Here is a 19,671-nt window from a genome sequence, read left to right as displayed (position 1 = left end):
CTCGACTCTGACGCTTGTCGACTGATGAAGGGCGATAATCCTCATTACTGCGTCTGCTGCCCACAGACCTGACACTTCCTGTGTTCTTGTGGGTTTCCATAGAAACGTAGGAGACTCTGTTCCCAGTGGTGGATTGTCTGGAGGGTGAAGCAGCTCGAGATACAGACGAGCTGTGATTTGTGTGTGTAGATTCTCTCCACGAGCGAGAGGAGTGATTTCTTTCAGATTTAGTTTCTGTTTCTTTTCTTTGAAAAGGACGATTTAAGTCTCCATTTGTGGCATTTCGAAGGACTGAATATCCCGGAGGGTCTCTGAGACCTCTGTGGGGAGGAGAGTGGCTGCGGAGGATGCCTTCAGCTGCCCTTAGGGAGCGTTCAGGAGGCTCAGAACTTCTTCTAGAAGGGGAGCTATTGCGACTTAAGTTTCTGTCTGAGCTGCTGCCGGTCTTTCGGAGCAGAGACTGAGAGGAACCTTCAAAGTTTCTTCTCACCAGGGAGGAGTTGCGGGTTTCACCACGACTGTAGAGTGACCCACCGGTGTCTGTCCTCTGAGGCTGACGAGATCTTTCAAAACCTCTTCCTCCAGGAGAAGAACTTCGACTTTCATGACCGCGGCTGTACACTGACCCACTGCTGTCTGCTTTTCGGAGGTTTGAGGTTTGGTTTGAGCCGTTAAAGCCCCGTCTGCCTGGAGAAGAACAACGACTGTCACGGCCTTGAATGTTACTGTCAGTGTTGGTCTTACGTAGCACAGATTTATTTGGCATTTCAAAACTTTTAGTAGGAGACACAGAGAGGCTTTCATCGTTATCTTCATTTGCCCCATAATTACTGATCTGACTACGAATCAGAGCTTGGCTTTCAATATCGTAGCCTTCTCTGACGGGAGAACCACAGCGTCCAGGATGACCACGCCCGTTTAGAGACCAAATAGATTCTGATTTATTTAGGACAGAATGGTTCGATGTGTCGTGAGTCCTTCTTGGCAATGAAGCACTGCGTATGTTTCTCGTACGATCAGTGGACCTCTGGGCTGGAGCAGAGGCCCAGGCGTCTCTGCTTCGTGCATAAGATGAGCTGCTGTTTGCTTCTGTCTTTCTCAGAGACGTTTGGCCTGTGGCGTTGTAGTCGCCTCTTGTTGGAGAAGAGTTTCGACTGGGCTGCACACGCCCGTTTACAAACCCACCTTCAGATTTCCGGAATGCATTTCTAAAATCTGACACGGTGTTCGATTGGGTTTTCACAGGACTCACATAAGATTTGAAGTTTCTAGGCAGGGTTCCAGAGTCACCTCTTCGTGCAGAAGTGGTTTGAAAAGAGGTTTTAGACGCCGTCTCTGCCCCTTTAGCCCGACCTCCTCCATCATAGCTGTGTCTGTTGAGGGACGCGGTGGATTCACAGCGTCTGAATCCTGAACTGTTCCGTGATGGTGATGCAGATCGTAACGGTTGAGCAGAGCTTTGCCTGAACTGTTGATATGAACTTACTTGAGTCGGGCTTCTTCTTCCAAATGAACTGTTGGCCCCTTTTCGCCCCGTGGAAGCCAAAGACTCTGCGATTTTAAAGGGCGTAGGACTGGGCGATCGTGGACCAACTTGCGCCTCTACTTCTATGGCCACTTCATACGGATCTGGAGGAATTATTTCCACTGGTTCATCCTCAATCACAGGATCAGGTATGACGCGCTCGGACGCGACGCCAAGATTTGGGTTTCTGAACGGAACAGCATCTTTTGGTTCAACGTTCCTGAGGTTGAAGAGCGGGTGGCCTCGTTCGATATGGCGGTACGGGCCGGGGGGGCTTTTGTCACGCAGGGAGCTGGCACCGGAGGCCCTTCCCAACGAGAAGGCGCCGCTTTGTCGTTTCCCTTTGTCTTCATTCAATCCTGAGAAAAGATGGCAGGAAGTGTAAGTTAATTAGGATGAATTCGGGGATGCCAGGAAGATGAGAAGTACGCACTAAAGTTCAAGTACTAACAGTGGTTTCCTGACACAAACCCACCGATATCGAGTTACCAATTATTGTCTTTGGACACCTCAGCTGGTCACGTCAAACAGTAAAGCAAAGTAAAGAACACCTTTAGCTGTAACTGAATACGGACTGGGCCAAGTGCAGTTTGTCATCAGAAGAAACAAGGACAGATACTATATTTGAAATGGATTATTAGAAAGTCAAATGATTTCGTTTTGAACTCAAACCAACCGGAACTCCTGCTGAAAGCGTCTCTGCTCCGGGCTTCATCCATCCACGCTCGGGGGTTGGGGCGGTGGGGCGGGGGGTCAAGCCGGGTCATGTCGAAGTGGGTCGAATGGCGTCGGACGGGGAGGTACTCGTCTGTGTCGTCTGTGCTGATGGAACTGCTGAATTCCTGGTAGTCGCTTTGGTCACGAGAACTGTGCAAAGAAAACAGGTGTGAAATGAAACTGGAATGAATAAATAATCAACTCAAGTCATTTTATTTGACTTTTTCACATTCAATTATAAATTTATGAGCTGATGAGGCTAATATGATATGAATGCATAAGAAATATTTCACAAAAGGCTCAAAAGAAACAGAAATCAAACATTTGGAGTCAGTTTTAAAGTTGTTAGTTTGATCATATACCTTTTAAAGACAGGTTATGGATACAATGCCATCACTCCAGTGGATAAACACATTTGATTGACTTAGATTTGGACGTGAAAATGTCCTACCTCACAGTGCTGCGGTCGTCCTCTCCTTCGCAGATGTAAAGTGCACAGTCTGGACTCAAGATGCACAAGGAGCTCTCCCTGTGAACCGTCTGCCCTCCTCGAACATCACAATAACTACTCACAACAGAGTCCGAATCTCCCTAGAACATCACAGAATCAGTGCATAATATCAGATTTAAGCAGACAGACATTCCTGTTCCAGTTATTTCAGTGTTTGCAGTGTGTCCTGTCCTGTCCCTGAGTGTTGATGAGCTCAAAGTGTCTGTCGCCTCTGTCCTCTCTGGCACATCCTCACATACTCAGGCTGCTGTTCAGATTAGGGTTACACCTCTTGTAACTTGACCTCGTTAGTGGCTTTCCTCATTAAAATTTCATTGTTTCATTCCCACCTTCAAACCATTCTTTTTATTACCAAGATGACTTACTGTAAACATCGAAAAGCATCTTAAAAGTGAAGTTATATGAGAATAAAATACATGCGTAAGAATCTATTAAGCATTTCACTAAAGGCATTGCAGTCATTTATTTCATTATAGATGTTTAATGCTCAAAAACACCTGGATGATTTTCTAAAAAACTGAGCTGTAATTTGATGTAGTGGCATTAAACTTTAGTTACGTTTAAGGGCAAAGCAACAGCCCAACATCTACATGGAAAAAACAGGAAAAAACAGGGCACGTTTAAGCAAATATCAGAATTTTACCGTGAACTTATCAACTAACAAATCATGATATGTTCACATTATGTATCATGACAGTACTCAGACCATTTACAGCGGCTCAGTGATAAAATGTCATGTACTTTTGGAATTATAGAGACGCCTGGCAGGCCTTGGAGAACATCAGTGTTGGGTTTAATATTACAAGTGATTCCCAAGAGAGCAGTAAAGGATATATTGTTGTAAATATATAATAAGAGTCACATCTATCCCCTGCTCGTTGTTTCTTTGTGTGTTAACTGTAAAAAAGTCATGAAATAACATCCCAGACACAAGGAAATGTCAAAAACTTTCAGTCAAATTATGTCAAGTTTAGTAAAAATCATTATGGAAAACTAAAACTGGTCAGACTTTGCTCTACAATATTCTTGTCCAGCCTCAAGTCTACCTGGTTTCTATTCTTAGCTCCTCCAGTTCAGGTAAGAAAGCGTTCTTACCTTACTGCCGGTGTCCTTTTCCTCCGCCTGGGATGGGATTGGCGTTAACAACACTCCTTTGCTCTGTCCAATGCCATTTCCAGTCCCATTTTCAGTTTTGTGGCTTATGTGGGTCTTATTCTCAGGTGTTGTTTCTAGAGTAGGTTTGTGGTGTGGTGCTGCCTCGGTGCTTTCTCCTGTCCCAAAGTGAAGGTGCCTTTGCCGCAGACAGTCGTGGCAGCGGGAGGGGTCGAAGATGTTTGGCTGGAACTTGGGGCACACGGGTTCATCAGGAGAGGTGGGCATAATGAGTCTGCTCCACTCATTCCAACTGAGAAAAGCAAGACAGAAAATGATCAAACGTATGAAACCTGTAACATTTCTCATGTCTTAGTTCTATTTACAATTTTGCAATTTGCATAATATTTTTTCCTGTCATGGGGTAATGTGCACATTAGATGAGACTGAACGACCGAAATGATTTGTCTTTTACATTAACAAGATGTAATGCAGATCTGCGAGGAAGGTGATAACTAATTACACTGAAAGATGGTGTAACACAATCCACCAGAGCTCTACATCGAGCCATGTCAGACCACAAACCAGGCACATGCAATGTAATTTGACAAGGTCAGTGTAGTCATCCACAGGATTTATTTGAAAAGTGCCAATTAAAAATAAAAAAGCTTCTCTAGATAAGTATTACCTGAGCAGCAGTTTCCTTCTGATTCAGCTCCACTTCAAGGATGAGCCGCCCCTCAGACCCACATCAGACACAAGCCTCATCTTCACGCTCTGTCCACTCGCTCCACCAAACTCCCAAATCCACCCTTTGGTCAGACAATAAGTGAAACTGAGGTATGAACTGCAGCCATACCAGCTCTCACTTTACTCTACAGAGAGCGACATGCAAATGCAGACTTTGATCCAAAATGGAGCTGGTGACCAGCCTGTTCCTCGAGTAAGCACCTGTATTAAATATCATGGGCTTTAGAAAGCGAAATGAAACGCTCATGTTGGGGACAGCTGGCACTCGCTGGCTCAGGTGAACGTAAATAAATAAACACTGAGGTGGGAGGGGGCCACATACATTAAAACAAATATGGTTTAGGTCTAACTTGTGTCCACAAGTGTTTGGCTTCAGTTATCACACAGGAAATAAAAAAGGACAGATAACAGACTTCCCCGATGAGAAAAATATAAATAATTTCCTTTTGACACAAAGCAAAAATGTCAACAAGGTCCCAGTTAAAAAAAATCTTCGTTTAATATTATTTTTGACAAATATTATAAAGACACGATACATGTGATGAAGTTCAAACACATTTGGCAGCTACAATCAGCAGATAATATTTACACACAAAGCTGGAATAAAACAGCCAGACTCTGTCTTTTGTCCTAGTTTTGCATTTTTAAAGTTTCATTCCTGCCGGTCCGTCTGCGTCTCTCTCTCTTAGTGGTTCGTCCACCTTTGGATTTCCTTTCAGTTTCATAGACTTTTTTGTCTGCTGCTCGGCCTGTGCCTTTCTGTTTTCCCTTTTTCTTCCTCTTGGTGGTAAATGTGTTGAGTGAAGCCGTTAAGGAGCGGATCCTGAAAGAGAATCCAAAGACACAAAGAAAAATGCTTGAGCTTTTTGTGACGTGTGATAAGAATCTGCATTATTGTCATCAGAAAGAAAAAAACGTACTTTTTGTTGAGGATTGGGTTACCAGCTTTTTTTGGCATGGCGGGTTTCTTTTCCTCCACTTCAGCATTTCTCTCTTCATCACGTTCCTCATCGACCTGTGAGCAGAAAATATTTGTAACTTTTGAACAGAAAATAGCGTTTAGTGAACGACGTGGAGTTTGAAAAGTAACGTGGAGTTTGAAAAGTAACGTGTACCTGGTCTGATCTGGGGCCCAGCAGGTGGGACCCTGTGAGGTCGAGGTCACAGATTGTTGTCACAGTAACAGTGTGATTGGGATGATCGTATTGAACAGACTCTTTAGTTGCAGTTATGACGTCCTCTAAATCGTCCTTATCATCATCATCATCTGAAATGGGAAAAAATGAATTATTTATACTCATATTATACTGTACACACAATAACAGAGTATAGCACTGATAAAAGTGTCAACAAAACAAAAACAACACAAAGCCTGTCAGTACCATTTAAAACAAGTTTTATCAAAACTGACAGGACACAACATTAGTGAGACTGGACAGAGCACTGCAGATGTGGGAGGAAAACAAGAGTATGATAAATCCAAGTCAGTAGTGTTCTCATAATCGTAATAATAATGTTGATATTAATATTAAGGCAGGGAGAGAACATGGTCAAATCTCATTAACATATAATAAGTAAGCCTGTAATAAAATAGTGAAGTACAGACTGTAGGCTATAGTATTTGCATGAAGTTAACTACAACATAATTAAATTTACTTCACATCAGATTAATGCATTACAGACTGAATGTGCAAAATCCAACTGAGGCATCCACTCACCAAGAGCTTCTTTTCTCTCTTTCAGCATCTTCAAATATTCTTTATGTCTCTAAAATTTACAAAACAAAGATTTAGTATTTGCTCCAAACAATAAATAAACATAAATATATATGTAAGTTCGTACTTCTTCTCGGACTTTGATTTGTTCCTCTTTAATTTTTCTCTTAATTTCTTCCACTGCTGCTTTTCTTCTCTCCACTTTTCTCTTGTGGAAACCTGTGAGATAATCCCTGAAAAACAAACAGCAAAAACATCACAAAACTGAAATGTGCAAGAATGATTTACACTTGTGGTAACTATACTTTATTACTTAAGAAGTCGCATATCACAAAAACAATGGAGATGTTTAAGTCCTGTTCTCTGTATAAAGTCTGCTCTGCTTCGAGCAAACAAAACATTATTAAAAAGTAAGTTCTTACTGTCGATCCTTTTCGTCAAACGTAACAATGCATTTGTTTTCTCTCTTTTTTAATCCTGGCTTAAATTTGGTCTTTTGAGACTTGTAATTTTTGTTATTTTTATGTTTCATTTTAACATGTGAGTTCAGTCCAAACTATTTCCGGTTTGTGCGCGTTGTTAAACTTTCCGAGTGAAACTGGGTGAAGAGGAACAAAGGTTCCGCTAATAAATCAATTTTTTTATGGTTTATTTTCTCAGTGCGAGTAACAAAAGTATAAAGTACAAATGAAAATATTCCAGAGAGATTATTACAGGAAAAATTAAGTACATTCAAATAATTTGTAAGTGATACAAATAGTTAATGTTTTTATGGCGTGAGGTTCAAAAACAGGTTTATCTTTACATTTGTGGAGAAAATATTGTGCTAGTACAAGTATTTTTTTGTGTAATATCTTGTAAGTGTAATAAATATTTTGATGTTTTTTTGGTAGCACTTTAAAATACAGTCCGGGACTAACCAGGACTTAATGTGGTAGTTAGTAAATACTTGACTGGTGAATACTGTAGTACCAGTACTTTACCAGTGCAACTACCATAATGTCTCACTTTAAAATACAGTCCAGTCTCACTGGTAACTACTACGGTAATTACCGGTACAAACAGCAGTAAGTACCACGGCAAGTACCAGTAATTACCAGTATATAGTACAGTAAGTACTACAGATAGTACCAGTACTTACTAGAGCCAGTACTACTACTATGTCTCTCTTTAAAATACCAGTATAAGTATTGATAGTTCCAGTTTGTATCACTGTTCATTTAAAACATATAATTTATTTGTTGTTTTTATTGTACATTTCTTTTCAGTCTGTTGTTGTTTTAATGTGACATTTGTCATAATAAAGTGTTTGTGTTTTCACAGTTTTGTCTTGTGTATTTTCTCTGAACTTATAATGAAATAAAGATTCATCTGCCTCATAACAACATATTCTTTAAACCATTCACTTAATATGACATACTGCAGTAAGTACAGTACTAGTACCAGTACTTATTAGTGCAAGTATCACTTCATGTACCACTATAAGTACTGCTGTAAGTACCACAAAGTACCACTATTAGTTATACAGTATGTATCAGTAAGTATCAGTATAAGTACCAGCCAAAGTACCAGCAGAAGTACCATAGTAACTACCGCAGTAACTACCACTGTAAGTACCACAGTATTCACCAGTCAAGTATCTACAAACTACCACAGTAAGTCCTGGTAAGACCCGGACCGGATTTTAAAGTTCTACCTTTGTTTGTTTGTTTGTGTTTAGAATCAATCGAGTGGATTCTCCTCTAGAAAACTGTGTCATCCAGACAGTTTATTTATTAAATCTTAAATGTGGTCTCTCAAATAAAACTTTACCATCACAGAGTCAAGGGAATCAGGTTGTTTTTATTATTAAAATGTTAAATTAGACATTAAAAAAGAGGAAATACTCAGTTTCTCTTTTTATAAAACTTTTATTACCAGTATATTTTTGAGAAGTGAAGCTCAGAATGCAACATCATACACTGCTCGGCCAGGAAATACCAGTACTTTTATGTATTTAAGTTATGTGTTTATTTTTGGAGCTCAAGTACAACATGAAACCGGTCTGTGGCATTCACTGTAACTGCACTGCCGCATAATCGGATCTAATTGAAAATAATAATAAAAATACCTGGACTTTATGGGCTTCACAGAGAAGCATTTGCTTTGATATGAAAATGAGCATTAAATAAACAAGAACACAAAACTGCAGTGACAAACACAACCACAAATAAAAAGCAAAATGGACAAAGATTTTTCAGGACACTTCTCCATCATTATTTTAAATGTAATAAAACATTATAAAATATTTTTTTTCTACACATTATCAAGGCAATTTGAGCTCAAGAGCAACACCAATGTACACAAAAGTTTGAACTTTGTAGTAATCTATTATTTTCAGCTGTTCAATCTTAATGACCTCTGCTGCTTTGAGCGGAGCGGCTTCCTCACTTTTTTTATGTTTCCTCTCAGCAGTAAATCAAGTCATCCTGTTTATCTCAAGTCCTTTTCAATATATACACTATATACAAAATTATGGAAATTTGTATAGCTGAAGTTACAGTTTAAATATCTGTTCTAATGTTCTAGTCCTGTCCAGTCCTTTCTGAACAATAACACACAGTTTTCAAATATCTTAATTGTGCTGCTCTAAACCAAAAAACAGAATACGCTTTGGAATTTTTTCCTACTGCTGCACAAAAATAAAGTGTCACTCGTCCGATTCATCTACTTGTGTGTTATACAATATGGGTGTGAGGGCACATATCCAATTTTGCTCCTTAGCACAATGCTGGCTTTGTACAGTATGAGGTAGATAAAGAGTCACCACTCAGCACTGTACAGAAAAAGAAAAGAAATGTTTCAGCCCCAAAGTGACCAGATCACACATCACGTCTGAAATCCCTTTGTGGGGCTTGTAAATAAACGACACACCTGCAGCGCGATCGACGGTGTGTCCCAATGATTGTACAGCTTGGATTTCTATTTCTAATCAATTAACAGTGTTGAAATCTCATTTATACAAACAGGAGATGGTCACTTTCCCCTGTGAAAGCAATTAAACCTGATTTTCCTGATGCTGTAGCTGGTTAAAAATTTGACGATAAGCAAATGTGGTACACTTTATGATCAGCAGATGGCGCTATGGTTTAGCTCAATTACAAAAATGTGTAGCTTGTTTATAAAAGGTGGTCAAATTGACAGAGGCTGATACAGTAATAAAATAAACAGCTGCAAGTGCTTGTGTAAAAGTTATTTACAAGTAGTAATAAGTCATGGTCAAAGATGCGTCATGTTGTTTTGTCGTTTTCATGACGCGGCGATAGTCGTCCCCCCGCTGAGGCGCAGCAGGATCTGCTGACAGTCCTGAAGAGAGCGTCTGTCTCCCACCCTCTCCAGAGTGCGCTTGGCCTCAGCGAGCAGACGAGCGCGGTGCCCGGGGGGGGTTAAAAGAGGCATGGGAAGATGGCGACAGGCCAGAAGGATCGCATGAGCTCGCTCCCGCTCTCCCAGGACACACTCACCTGAGGAAAGGAGACGGGTGAAGCAAAAACACACACTGTATGTTTACACCACTGGAGAGTTCAGGTTCATTAAGACAAAAAAACTTACAAAACATTAAACGTAAACAAAGTAGAAAAATGGGCATTCACTTGATTTTGACAAATTTATTATCTGTTGTCTAGTTTCTTAATAGACCAAATCTAATGGTAGTAACGTAATGAATTTAACTCATGAGTTATAAGATATAAGCAAAAAACATCTGCATAGACTTATATTTGTAATACCACTTGAGTAGGAGCTGTTAGTTCTGCGCCGAAGGTTGTGCTCTAGAAGTTGGTGTGTCCGTGTGGGACTGGCTCCAGCCATCAGTCGAACAGTCGTCTCATGAAGAAAAACCTGACACAAAAAACTCAAATTTAATGTCATGATGCAAAAACTTGGATGGATGGACAATATCTGTACGTGCAGATTGTCACAAAGGTTCAGTCTGTGACAATATTTATTTGTCAATGCAACAGGAAAACATGAAATAATGCAGCTGTCACAGTTCAGGCGTGTAAATGTCAAAACAAATATAATGAACAAAATTGTGCCGTATCAGCAGCTGTTAGAGGCTGGTCCAGCAGATCAGTGTTTGTAATGTCAGATTTCAGCAGCGAGTATGGAAGTATATGAATATAACCACACCTAAAGCACTTTTTACCACTTTTTACCAGGTGGACAGATTAATTACTGTGTGTAATAGTGACCCACAGTAAACATGATCCGTATATCTGCACTGTTTTTGTTACCTTGTGCTGCGCTTGTCTGTAACACTGAGTAAGCTTTCGGAGCGCACTCAGGTCCTTCTGAAATCCAGGCAGTGTCGATGACGGTCCAGGCGCCGGTTCTCCGTTAGTGCTGCTCCCGCGCTGCCAGAGACTTGTCCTTAAGGTCAGCAGAAGGTCACAGACAAGCAGCTCCACCCCCTAAAGACGAGGAATATCGAGGCCGGTCAGTGTTTGAGGAATTCAGCGTCGTGTTTAATTTGTCTTGACTATTGATCTTTCCAATGCGAACAAATCTACAAACATGATTTCCAACCCGGCAGTCCCCGGCTGGAGGTGAAACAGTGGGGTGTCAGTGGTGCGTGCTGACTGGGGAAGCGTCTGTGTTGCACTGCAGGCACATTGCACTCAGCTTCAGAATCATGCAATGCAACTACAATGCACCACAGCCACCTCCTGCCACCCACACTCCGCCACACTCACATCCCCACGGCTCCATTAGCATGCAACAAGAACCACCAGCTTCCAAATGTCTATGAACATGCGTGATTAGGAGGGCAGAGGAGTAGCAACAGCACCGCAGAAGAGAAGTGAAAGAGTCGATGTCGATGATGATAAAAGTTTACCTTGTGCAGATAGTTGCCCGACTGAGTGAGAGGCACCGAGATGCTGGAGCACAGGTAACTACTGGCCCTGTCACACTGGGACAAACACGTGATGAGGCCTTCCCCTTTGAGAGGAGCCAGGCTCATCTGCACAGTTTTACAGAGCAACAGCAGCGCCTTGGGAAGAGGATGGCTGCAACAACAAAGACAGGGATCGTTAGTGTTTACCGACAGCTCATCTACGGTTTAAAATCGTTCACGCGTATTTCACAACAGTGTTTTTTAAATATAGAATGGTTTAACCGTCACAATTTACTGCATTACTTTGTGACTAAACTTACTCCAGACTGTGTAGAGCTCTGGGCATGCGCTCCGCTTCAGCCAACAGGGACTTTACAGTAACATCGTCTCCCTGCAGCCAATGAACCGCTGCTTTTAGAACCAACGCCCACCAGCGACTCACAGGGTCTCCCACTAAAACCAACAGAGACAAACATCAAGTCAATCGTGTCTATTCGTTTACATATTTCATTCGACGTTACCTGAAGTGATGGTGTGACTCGGGGGAGTGGCAAAAGAAGGAGGTGGTGAAGATGACTCGTCTGTGCAGCTGTTCAGCAACTGGAGGAACTCAAGGGCGCCAGAAAACTCACTGGAAAAAACACAAAAACAACACAGATAAAAGCGACTACTCATAAATAAACTGAATAACTGTTTATATCGCCCTTACCTCGAGTCATTCTTGCGTTTATCTGCGTCTAAATCTATCTGAGGCTGAATGAGGGTGTGAACCGCTCTCTCCAAAAGCTTTCTGCAAAACCCACGATGCAACTGGGCCAGAGGGTCAGCTGGAGTAAAAGAGAAAAGGTCAAAGCTGAAAATGAAGAACAATTATGAAGAATCAGTTGCATGTGTCAGGAGTGTCGTTCTACCTGGGTCCCTCATAGAAGTGTAGACTCCATCATCGTTATCAGACTTCACTGACCAATCACAGCTCAGGAAGAACTGTTTGCCTAATGGAGTGAAAAGCCACCGCAGCTGGTCCGGGACGGGCTTGGTGTCTGCTTGGTTAGCCACACTCTCGGCACAGCTCAAGAGATAACTCTGGAGAAGACGAAGACGACACATTAAACAACATTTTTATTTCATGGGGCTGTTTTTCACACCGTGGTTTTCATTTTACAGAACTTAAAACACAGTGGTCCCTCTTCAGATATAATAACGCTGCAAATTTACAGTGTTGATATTTTGTTATAAATGTTGTTTTATTTTTACATGAATCATTTAATTTTGAAAGATTTAATGTTTGATTTATAAATATAAGCTACATTTATTTTATCATGCCAATGTTGATGTTAAATAATAACAGCCCTAAGATATTTTAAGTTTTATGTAAATATGTTACTGTCACTTTAAGAGCGACTGCACGCACGAGGAAAAGAGCACACGCCTGGGAAACGAGCTGAGGCGGCGCATAAAGACGGAGCCAAATGGTTTTCTTACCGTAGTATTGTTTATTTTTGAGACTTGGTTTGATTATTTCTGTAAAAAAGGAATTTGCAAAGCTGCGAATTATAATTTTGTATCTCTCTTTTTACATCGGAGTCCAGTGGAAGCCATTTTCTCTTCAATAAAAAATACACGAGTAACACAAACGGACAACACGAAACCAGAATGTGTTCAGCCAAATGTACATAAACGTTTGATCGACACGACAACGAAGAGGCGCGGTCAGAGGAACTGTGAAATACACGCATGAAGTCACTATTAACTGATTAAACAAGAGAGAAATGTGAGAAAATGTTAACGCCTGTGTGAGAAAAGTGTATAAAGTGTGTGGTGAGGGGTTTTACAGCCTTAAAATATATATAATTGTAAAAAATAAAGCTGATACCTCCACTAACCAGGCCATGTGTACGACTTACAGGTAAAAAGGTGAGGTGATGACCCAGGACGGTGCGCAGGGCTGTGGCTGCAGTGATATAAATCTGAACAAGCTCGGCAGGCACCATCTTGCTTTGGGCGCTTTCACTCAGGTTTACAGCGCTGAACGACAAGGAGAGCGCCCACCAGTGGTTACGCTGTGGCAGCTTTCCTACAAGAAAAGAAGACATTTAATCGTAAATACCGATACCTCATGATCTGCAGATGTTTCCTTACCTGTGAGCTGCAGCTGGCTCAGTCGGTGGTAAACTAACGCTGCATCTTTCGCACTGGTCCTCGCCTCATCTCCCTTGTGTTTGCCTCGGACTTGGTGAACAAGCCAGCCCAGGGGAGTGGGGCGATGTATGAAGTAGCGAATTAGATTCCAGGAGAGGGAGCAGGCCAGATCGAGATTAGTGGACGGTAAAGCTCTATTCAAAATGGACAGGCTGGTTTCCAAACTTGCCATGGCTGCTGTGAAATCCCCCTGTAGACAGACAAAACACAACAGACCAAATAGTTCTGTGTTTAGTATTCAGTAAACGCTGGCAGCAGAGGCAGGGGGCTGAGCGATTTGAAGGTCACGCTTTAGATGTGAACATTATTTGAACAAGTGCTAAAAATAAACCCATGCGGTGAACAGCGCGCCGAACTGTGGGACTCAAACACAAGCAAAGAGCGCTCCTCAAAGAGACATAACCACGGATGCAACTCCTCCAGGGCACAATCAAGAGACAGACAGAACACGTGTTACTATATTTAACACTACATCACGGTCGAGAGGAAAACAATACAGTGTTATCGTTATTTCGAGGTGAACTCATGTGGTGTACAGCGGAATACTCACTCTCTTCAAATGTAAATCTGCTTGTTTGCGATGCCTCCAGAATGACACGGATTTCGGGGAGTGGAGAGGTGTGACCGGCTCCCACAGGTACAACACTCTGGCACAGCCCCACACAGCCCCCACCCCGCTCAGGACCCAGGCCATCACCCACGGCAAAAGACACCGCACCCAGGACCCTGAACAAAACAAAACGACACGTGTTTAAACCGTTCAGCTGGATCGACGACGTGGAAAATACAACGTTACACTTCTTACCAAAGTCTTGCGTGTGACTCGGAAACCATGAAAGAGTCCTGGACGGCCCGTGACCCAGCGTGAGACTGCCGGCCCCCGGGGTGTCAGAGCCCAACAGGGAGGGCAGCGGGTTTAGGGACAGACAGAAGAAGGTGAGGACGCAAAGCAGAAGACGTGAGCCGTCCATGACTCCCACCGACGAGGGAGAATCAGGTTCACTCTTCACCTGATAAAAACAATCAAACCATTACGTTACGACTTTATTTGGACTGACTGGGAGACAATACGCCAATCATAATACTGTTTTTTTTACCTGGTCATGGTCCATTAACGGGCTGCCTGGGTCTGAGTCGACGCAGTACGGGGAGCCTGACCCTGAATCTGAGGCTGGCGGTGACATCATCACTATTTCCTGTTTGAGCTCCATCTCTTCAGACAGCGACAGGGGCTCTGGGAAGATGGAAAAAAGATCCCATTATTGAATTTGAATGCACGTATTTTCAGTTTAGAGCGTTAACTGTAAAGCGGACTCACTGTTTTTGTGGTTGGCCATCTTCAGAGCTGCGTTCTCCTGCCGTAGTTTATGGTTGACCTGTTGTAAGTACTTAATGTAATCAATAGCTTTCCTCAGAACTCCTGACTTGTGCATCTAGAAAGAGAACAGAAAATACTGTTTATTTTCAAAATGCAATGATGTATTTGTCTTTATTCTGACACTATAAACACCACAAACCTTTGCATCGTTGCCCATGACCAAGTCTCTGAGCTCCACAATCTTGTCATTGATGGACGACCTGTATCTTTTCTCAATGATGTTGTGAGTACTCCTCTTCTCCCCCTCCTTTAACACTCCTCCCTGGATCATTCCTCCAGCGGTCATCTGGTCCAAATTGGCTCTGGGTGCATTGGTGCACTGCGCCGAGGCCGTTTGAAGCTGCTTAATAGGTAATTTGTCTCCTCCTCCCATCACAACTGGGACTGTGGTCAGAATGTTGCTACTCATCAAAGTCTAAAGACAAAATATAAATGTTCTTAAAATGTATGCAAGTAATACAACAATGGATATTAAACAATAAAGATGTCATGTCTAGTGCTTCAATTGTTCAACTTTACAATGTTCTCATTTTGTAGCTTTGTTGTTCCGCTGCTGTTGGTATGTTACTGTGTGAGTATCTTGTTGTTGTGAATAAACACTAATTGCAGATATTTACCGGCACTTGCAGAGCAGTGTTCTGAATAGGTGCAGTTAAAGTGGTGATCCCTGGGGTCTGCATGGTCGATAGCACTTGTGTCCCATCTGGTTTCAGTGTCGTAAGCACCAGTGAGTCTGTCTTTAGAATTTGAGGCTGCTGCACAAGGACCTAAATGCAAAACAATGACACGTTTATACAGCAAGACCAAAGCAGACTAAAAATACATAAACACAATTTCATTTTTATATATAGTGATGGGACTTGCTGCACTTGTTGCACCTGTTGCATTGGCTGTTGCATAGTGTGGACTGTGGTGGGCGCTGTAGAGAGGGTCTGTATTTGTCCGGCGGGGGTAAGGACACGCTGGTGCTGGATGGTCACTGGCTGAAGCTGCTGTGATGTCATAATGCTCTGGACTTGTGGCTGGAGGACTGCAGATATGAAAGAACATTAACATAGTGAATATATTAAAACAGACTAGAAAACCAACTCTAACCAACTAAAAAACTGCATTTATTCTTGTAATAAAAGTATTCATGTGTCACAAACCTTGAAAACCCGGCGCTGGGCTCTGGTGGCAGATGACTTGGTTCTGGATGAAGCGGGACTGTCCTCCGTTAGAGGTGATCATGACCGTCTGAGGAGCCTGAGTCTGGATGGGCAGGGCTGTTTGAGTGTGCGTTTGGACAAGCGTGTGCACGGGAAAGTTCTGCGTGTGCATGGGGATGCCCTGTGTATGCATCTGCAGGTAAAAACATTACATGAGCACAGAGAACAGCACAGTGTGTAACTGCTTTGACAGAGATGTGGCGTGTGAGTGCTGTAGTCATGGTTACAGGCACAGATGGGAAACTATGGAGAAAGAATGATTGAATTATTTATTCTTCTTTACCTGGATGGTGGGCTGAGCCGAGTGCTGGAGCTGAGGTTGGATTTGCTGCATGGCTGGAGGTCTTGGCTGAAGAAGGGGCGGGCTGCGTGTCACCTGCTGCCCCGATGAGACCACTGTCACAGGGGAGGGGGTCTGGGCTGGTGTGAGGGGAGGGGTCAGGGGGACAGGCTGGGGCAAGAGGATCTGGGCTGGTGCCAGGGGGGTGGTTGAGCTCTGAAAGGCTGTGGGAGCAGAGGTATGAGGGGTCTGAATGGGCTGGGGGGTTTGAAGCACAGGTCTCTGGGGGGTGGTGCCCTGCACAGAAGCTGCTCGCTGAATCTGGTCCTCAAAAAGATCTGGAAAATCTCCAACTTGGTTGTTGACAAACTGCAGCATCTCTGAGACAGAAAAACAAAGTACTTATTAGTGCAATCAACAAAGTGAAGACTCATTATGAAAGAATCCATCCACACACTTGAGTGCTTCACATTTGTTTTGTTGTTTTCTGGTTGTACTGAATCCTGTCTCCTTCTACGCCTTTCCAAGTACATTTCTTGACACTGCAGATATTATTGTGAAGTTTTTCTTTGTAAAATAGAAAGTATATATATTTTTTCTTTGTTTCTGTGCAGTAGCCTCATAATCCCACTATATCACATCAAGTGTATATTTCTCCAAACTGACCAAATAAACACAAACTTTTCTCTATGTTGTTCTTTACTGTCCTTGAACGACTGAGAGGTGAAGGTTTGATAGAAGCCGACACAGATAAGACAAGCGCCTCAGAAAATCCTGCCTTGGCCTTGAAACTATGCAGGACTGGCTACTGTTTGAGCATGAAGCAACTGGCCTTCAGAATTTAGCCTTGAGGAACAGTAATGGGAGGTAAAGGTGAAAAAGTCCAGATACAGACAGTACAGGCTAGGACAATAACAAAATGCAAGGAACTTAAAAAAAATGCACATAAAGTTAGAGGCAAAACTTTTGAAACATTTCTGTTTATCTTTTGGAGCAGGAGCAAGAAACTGACCAAGTAATTTGGATTAAGAAAATGAAGATCCAAGATGCAAATGAACGTGACATGACAACATTAGTTTTTATGGTTTAAAAATTGTGGTTGTGTAAAATGAGTTTAAATACAATGCCAAGTGTAAGAATTCACCCAGTTATCACGGCTTAGACTAAGAAATAAACAACATACTTCACCGTCTTTGAGTTAAAATAGTGTTTATGATGATGAGGAGGACACAGTTTCTACTTTCAATGGCTGCAAAAATCTAACGGCATTAAATACACAGCCACAGAGAGGATGTGTTTCAATAACTCAAACAGTCAATATTTGTTTGGCTGCAGCTACAAGGAAAAACCATCAGCGCTCCACTAGTGCAGCACTTTACCTTAGGTCAGATTCAAACTTTACCTTATGAACGCACACGTTATGTCTTTGTACGAGTTTTAGTCTCATCAGTTGTAGTGTTGTTTATTTTGTTTTGTGATGTCGACATCATTGTAAATGAGGATCAATAATATTTCAGGTTAAATAAAAATGAAAAAGTCTGGATCATTTCGCTCTGGTTCCTGGTGTGTTACATGAGCACATGAGCGTGCACAGAGTTATGAGGCAGACTGCACCAGAGCAAAGAAAACACACTTTACACCCCAGTGATTTTGGCTAGGACAAATGCCCATTCGATCAAAACGGAATGGCTTCCTCAGCTCAGAACAAAGACAATAGGTTGCATAACCAGGGTCACAGTAGTCTGAGGACAACAGCTCAGGGACAGAGCTCTACATGAGCTCAAGACCATGTGCGCTGTACGGTAGTGCTGCTCTTCACTTCCATTTCATGATGCACTGTTCTGTTAAATAAAGCCTATGGTTTTACTATGTGGTTAATGCATTCACAAAAATAAATATAAAGTATAGCATATTTTGCATAAGATATAACTATTGCAATAATGTTGCCAATTTATTATCTTTCCACTGGCTTCAGATGTATCAGCAATATTCCACAGTGAAGTATTAGCATGTCCTCTGAAGAGGCTGAGGTAAAAGTTAAAGGGGGAATGACTTTTACCTCCACAGGTCGACTCTGTGGAGCAGCGTGCTGCCAGGGGCCTTGTTCACATGGACAGACTAATCTCTATCTAATGTCTGTACTTAAATGAGATTTAAACTGCAATATTATATTAGTAATCAGAGGAACCATGGTCAGAAAGTAAATTATAAATAAATGATGTAATAAATTATCTTATAACTCCAAAATATAACATTAATCAGATTTTGAGTTTGCCTGTGACCACAGAGACTAGGTGAGATCTGAACAAACATCCTCCTCCTCACATAACTCATGATTCATCTGGTGACTTGGTGTAAATTAATAAGATTCTGATGAAGCTGCTCAACTCCATCCAAAGCTTCTCTGTCCTAAAGAATCACACGAGTTTTCACAAAGTGTGGATCAAAATATGAACACTGGAGACTTTTTATAGCATTTACTTACTACTATTACTAAACTAATAATCAATGATATGCTGCTAATTTCATAGTTTCACAGTCAAACACAAAACAATATTAAGTGCATTCTATTTTTGAGCATATTACAAGTTAAATCAGTTAATCTATGGGACAGAACATGCTAAAAAGGACAGAACATGTTAAACAGAAGGACAGAACATGTTAAACAGAAGGACAGAACATGTTAAACAGAAGGACAGTATATAATAAACAAAAGGACATAACATGATAAACAAAAGGCCTAAACAGATGTGAGCTGCATATCTGCAGATCACAGCGGAAGTGTGATAAAGATCAGAATAAAAACTCTCACCGTCTATATCTCCCAGAGTAAACTCATCTCCCAGCTCGGCCAGAGTGGGGTCCAGAGCAGGGTCCAGAGTGTTCTCCATGTTCTCCATGTTCTCCAGGGGCGACATAAACTCTGCTCGGTCCATGTCCGGATCCTCCCGGGTCTGACTCGGGGGAAACACAAACAGAATCCGCGCGGCTCGGGGGCGTAACTGAACGCCCCAAACACAATCAGCTCTGTTATTGTTATTCAAACAGAGCGATATACACACCTGAGCCTCAAAGAGGCCGTCTTTACAGCGATAAAATCATTCACAGGCTCTATGTGAAGACGTCGCCATCTTGTTTTACGCGTCTGACGTCATTCCCAAACAGTCTGTCGGGCTCGCGCTGAGCTCTGATTGGTGCAAATCTCCCTGTTGTTGTCATGAGACCAGTCCATTCGTCCAATGAGAGCGCGGCCTGTGCCGTGGCCTGATAGTACGTCACCATCACAAGCCCCTGTGCCATTTGAATAAACCGCGCCCCCTACAGCCCCAAGAAAGAACTGGAGCCTCACAGACACATTCTGCACCTACAGCCAGGGCTTTTTTTATACAACCGTTTACTCTGGGAAAATGTGTGTAATGA

General features: G+C 42.2%; 2 protein-coding genes across 3 annotated transcripts; both read right to left on the bottom strand.

Moving 5' to 3' along the window:
- Positions 1 to 5,157: 5,157 nt before the first annotated feature.
- nol12 (nucleolar protein 12) lies at positions 5,158 to 6,889 on the bottom strand. Its single transcript, XM_033971559.2, has 6 exons — positions 6,733 to 6,889; positions 6,438 to 6,543; positions 6,314 to 6,362; positions 5,711 to 5,862; positions 5,516 to 5,610; positions 5,158 to 5,418 (listed from the first exon to the last, which is right to left on the bottom strand). The coding sequence occupies exons 1-6, from the start codon at positions 6,840 to 6,842 to the stop codon at positions 5,226 to 5,228; spliced, it is 705 nt and encodes a 234-aa protein (XP_033827450.1). The 5' UTR covers positions 6,843 to 6,889; the 3' UTR covers positions 5,158 to 5,225.
- Positions 6,890 to 8,211: 1,322 nt separating this feature from the next.
- Positions 8,212 to 19,419, bottom strand: srebf2 (sterol regulatory element binding transcription factor 2). Of its 2 annotated transcripts, none has more exons than XM_033971519.2 (20): positions 19,064 to 19,419; positions 16,255 to 16,631; positions 15,912 to 16,104; positions 15,642 to 15,793; positions 15,381 to 15,530; positions 14,903 to 15,178; positions 14,704 to 14,818; positions 14,483 to 14,619; positions 14,191 to 14,395; positions 13,936 to 14,111; positions 13,326 to 13,575; positions 13,091 to 13,260; positions 12,098 to 12,269; positions 11,896 to 12,013; positions 11,708 to 11,817; positions 11,507 to 11,639; positions 11,187 to 11,358; positions 10,585 to 10,761; positions 10,078 to 10,189; positions 8,212 to 9,813 (listed from the first exon to the last, which is right to left on the bottom strand). In XM_033971519.2, exons 1-20 carry the CDS (start codon positions 19,185 to 19,187, stop codon positions 9,599 to 9,601), a joined length of 3,534 nt encoding a protein of 1,177 aa, XP_033827410.1. In that variant the 5' UTR covers positions 19,188 to 19,419; the 3' UTR covers positions 8,212 to 9,598. The 2 variants fall into 2 exon arrangements, with proteins under 2 accessions (XP_033827410.1, XP_055079441.1); XM_055223466.1 differs by having other exon boundaries at positions 15,624 to 15,793; positions 19,064 to 19,387.
- Between the last annotated feature and the right edge of the window lie 252 nt (positions 19,420 to 19,671).

This window comes from Periophthalmus magnuspinnatus, chromosome 8 (assembly GCF_009829125.3).
Source record: "Periophthalmus magnuspinnatus isolate fPerMag1 chromosome 8, fPerMag1.2.pri, whole genome shotgun sequence".
Classification (NCBI taxonomy): domain Eukaryota; kingdom Metazoa; phylum Chordata; class Actinopteri; order Gobiiformes; family Gobiidae; genus Periophthalmus; species Periophthalmus magnuspinnatus.
This window is presented reverse-complemented; position numbering and strand designations above follow the sequence as displayed.

Bases quoted from the DNA above. Each gene is read 5' to 3' on its own strand.
- nol12 (XM_033971559.2), bottom strand. From the start codon at position 6,842: ATGAAACATAAAAATAACAAAAATTACAAGTCTCAAAAGACCAAATTT. The intron at 5,863-6,313 runs GTGAGTGGATGC...TTCCCATTTCAG, and splicing joins AGAGAGAAAAGAAGCTCTTG to ATGATGATGATGATAAGGAC. The intron at 5,611-5,710 runs GTACACGTTACT...TTCTGCTCACAG, and splicing joins TGGGCCCCAGATCAGACCAG to GTCGATGAGGAACGTGATGA.
- srebf2 (XM_055223466.1), bottom strand. From the start codon at position 19,187: ATGGACCGAGCAGAGTTTATGTCGCCCCTGGAGAACATGGAGAACATG. The intron at 15,531-15,623 runs GTCCCATCACTA...TTTTGCATTTAG, and splicing joins AGGTGCAACAAGTGCAGCAA to GTCCTTGTGCAGCAGCCTCA. The intron at 14,819-14,902 runs GTTTGTGGTGTT...TTCTCTTTCTAG, and splicing joins TCATGGGCAACGATGCAAAG to ATGCACAAGTCAGGAGTTCT.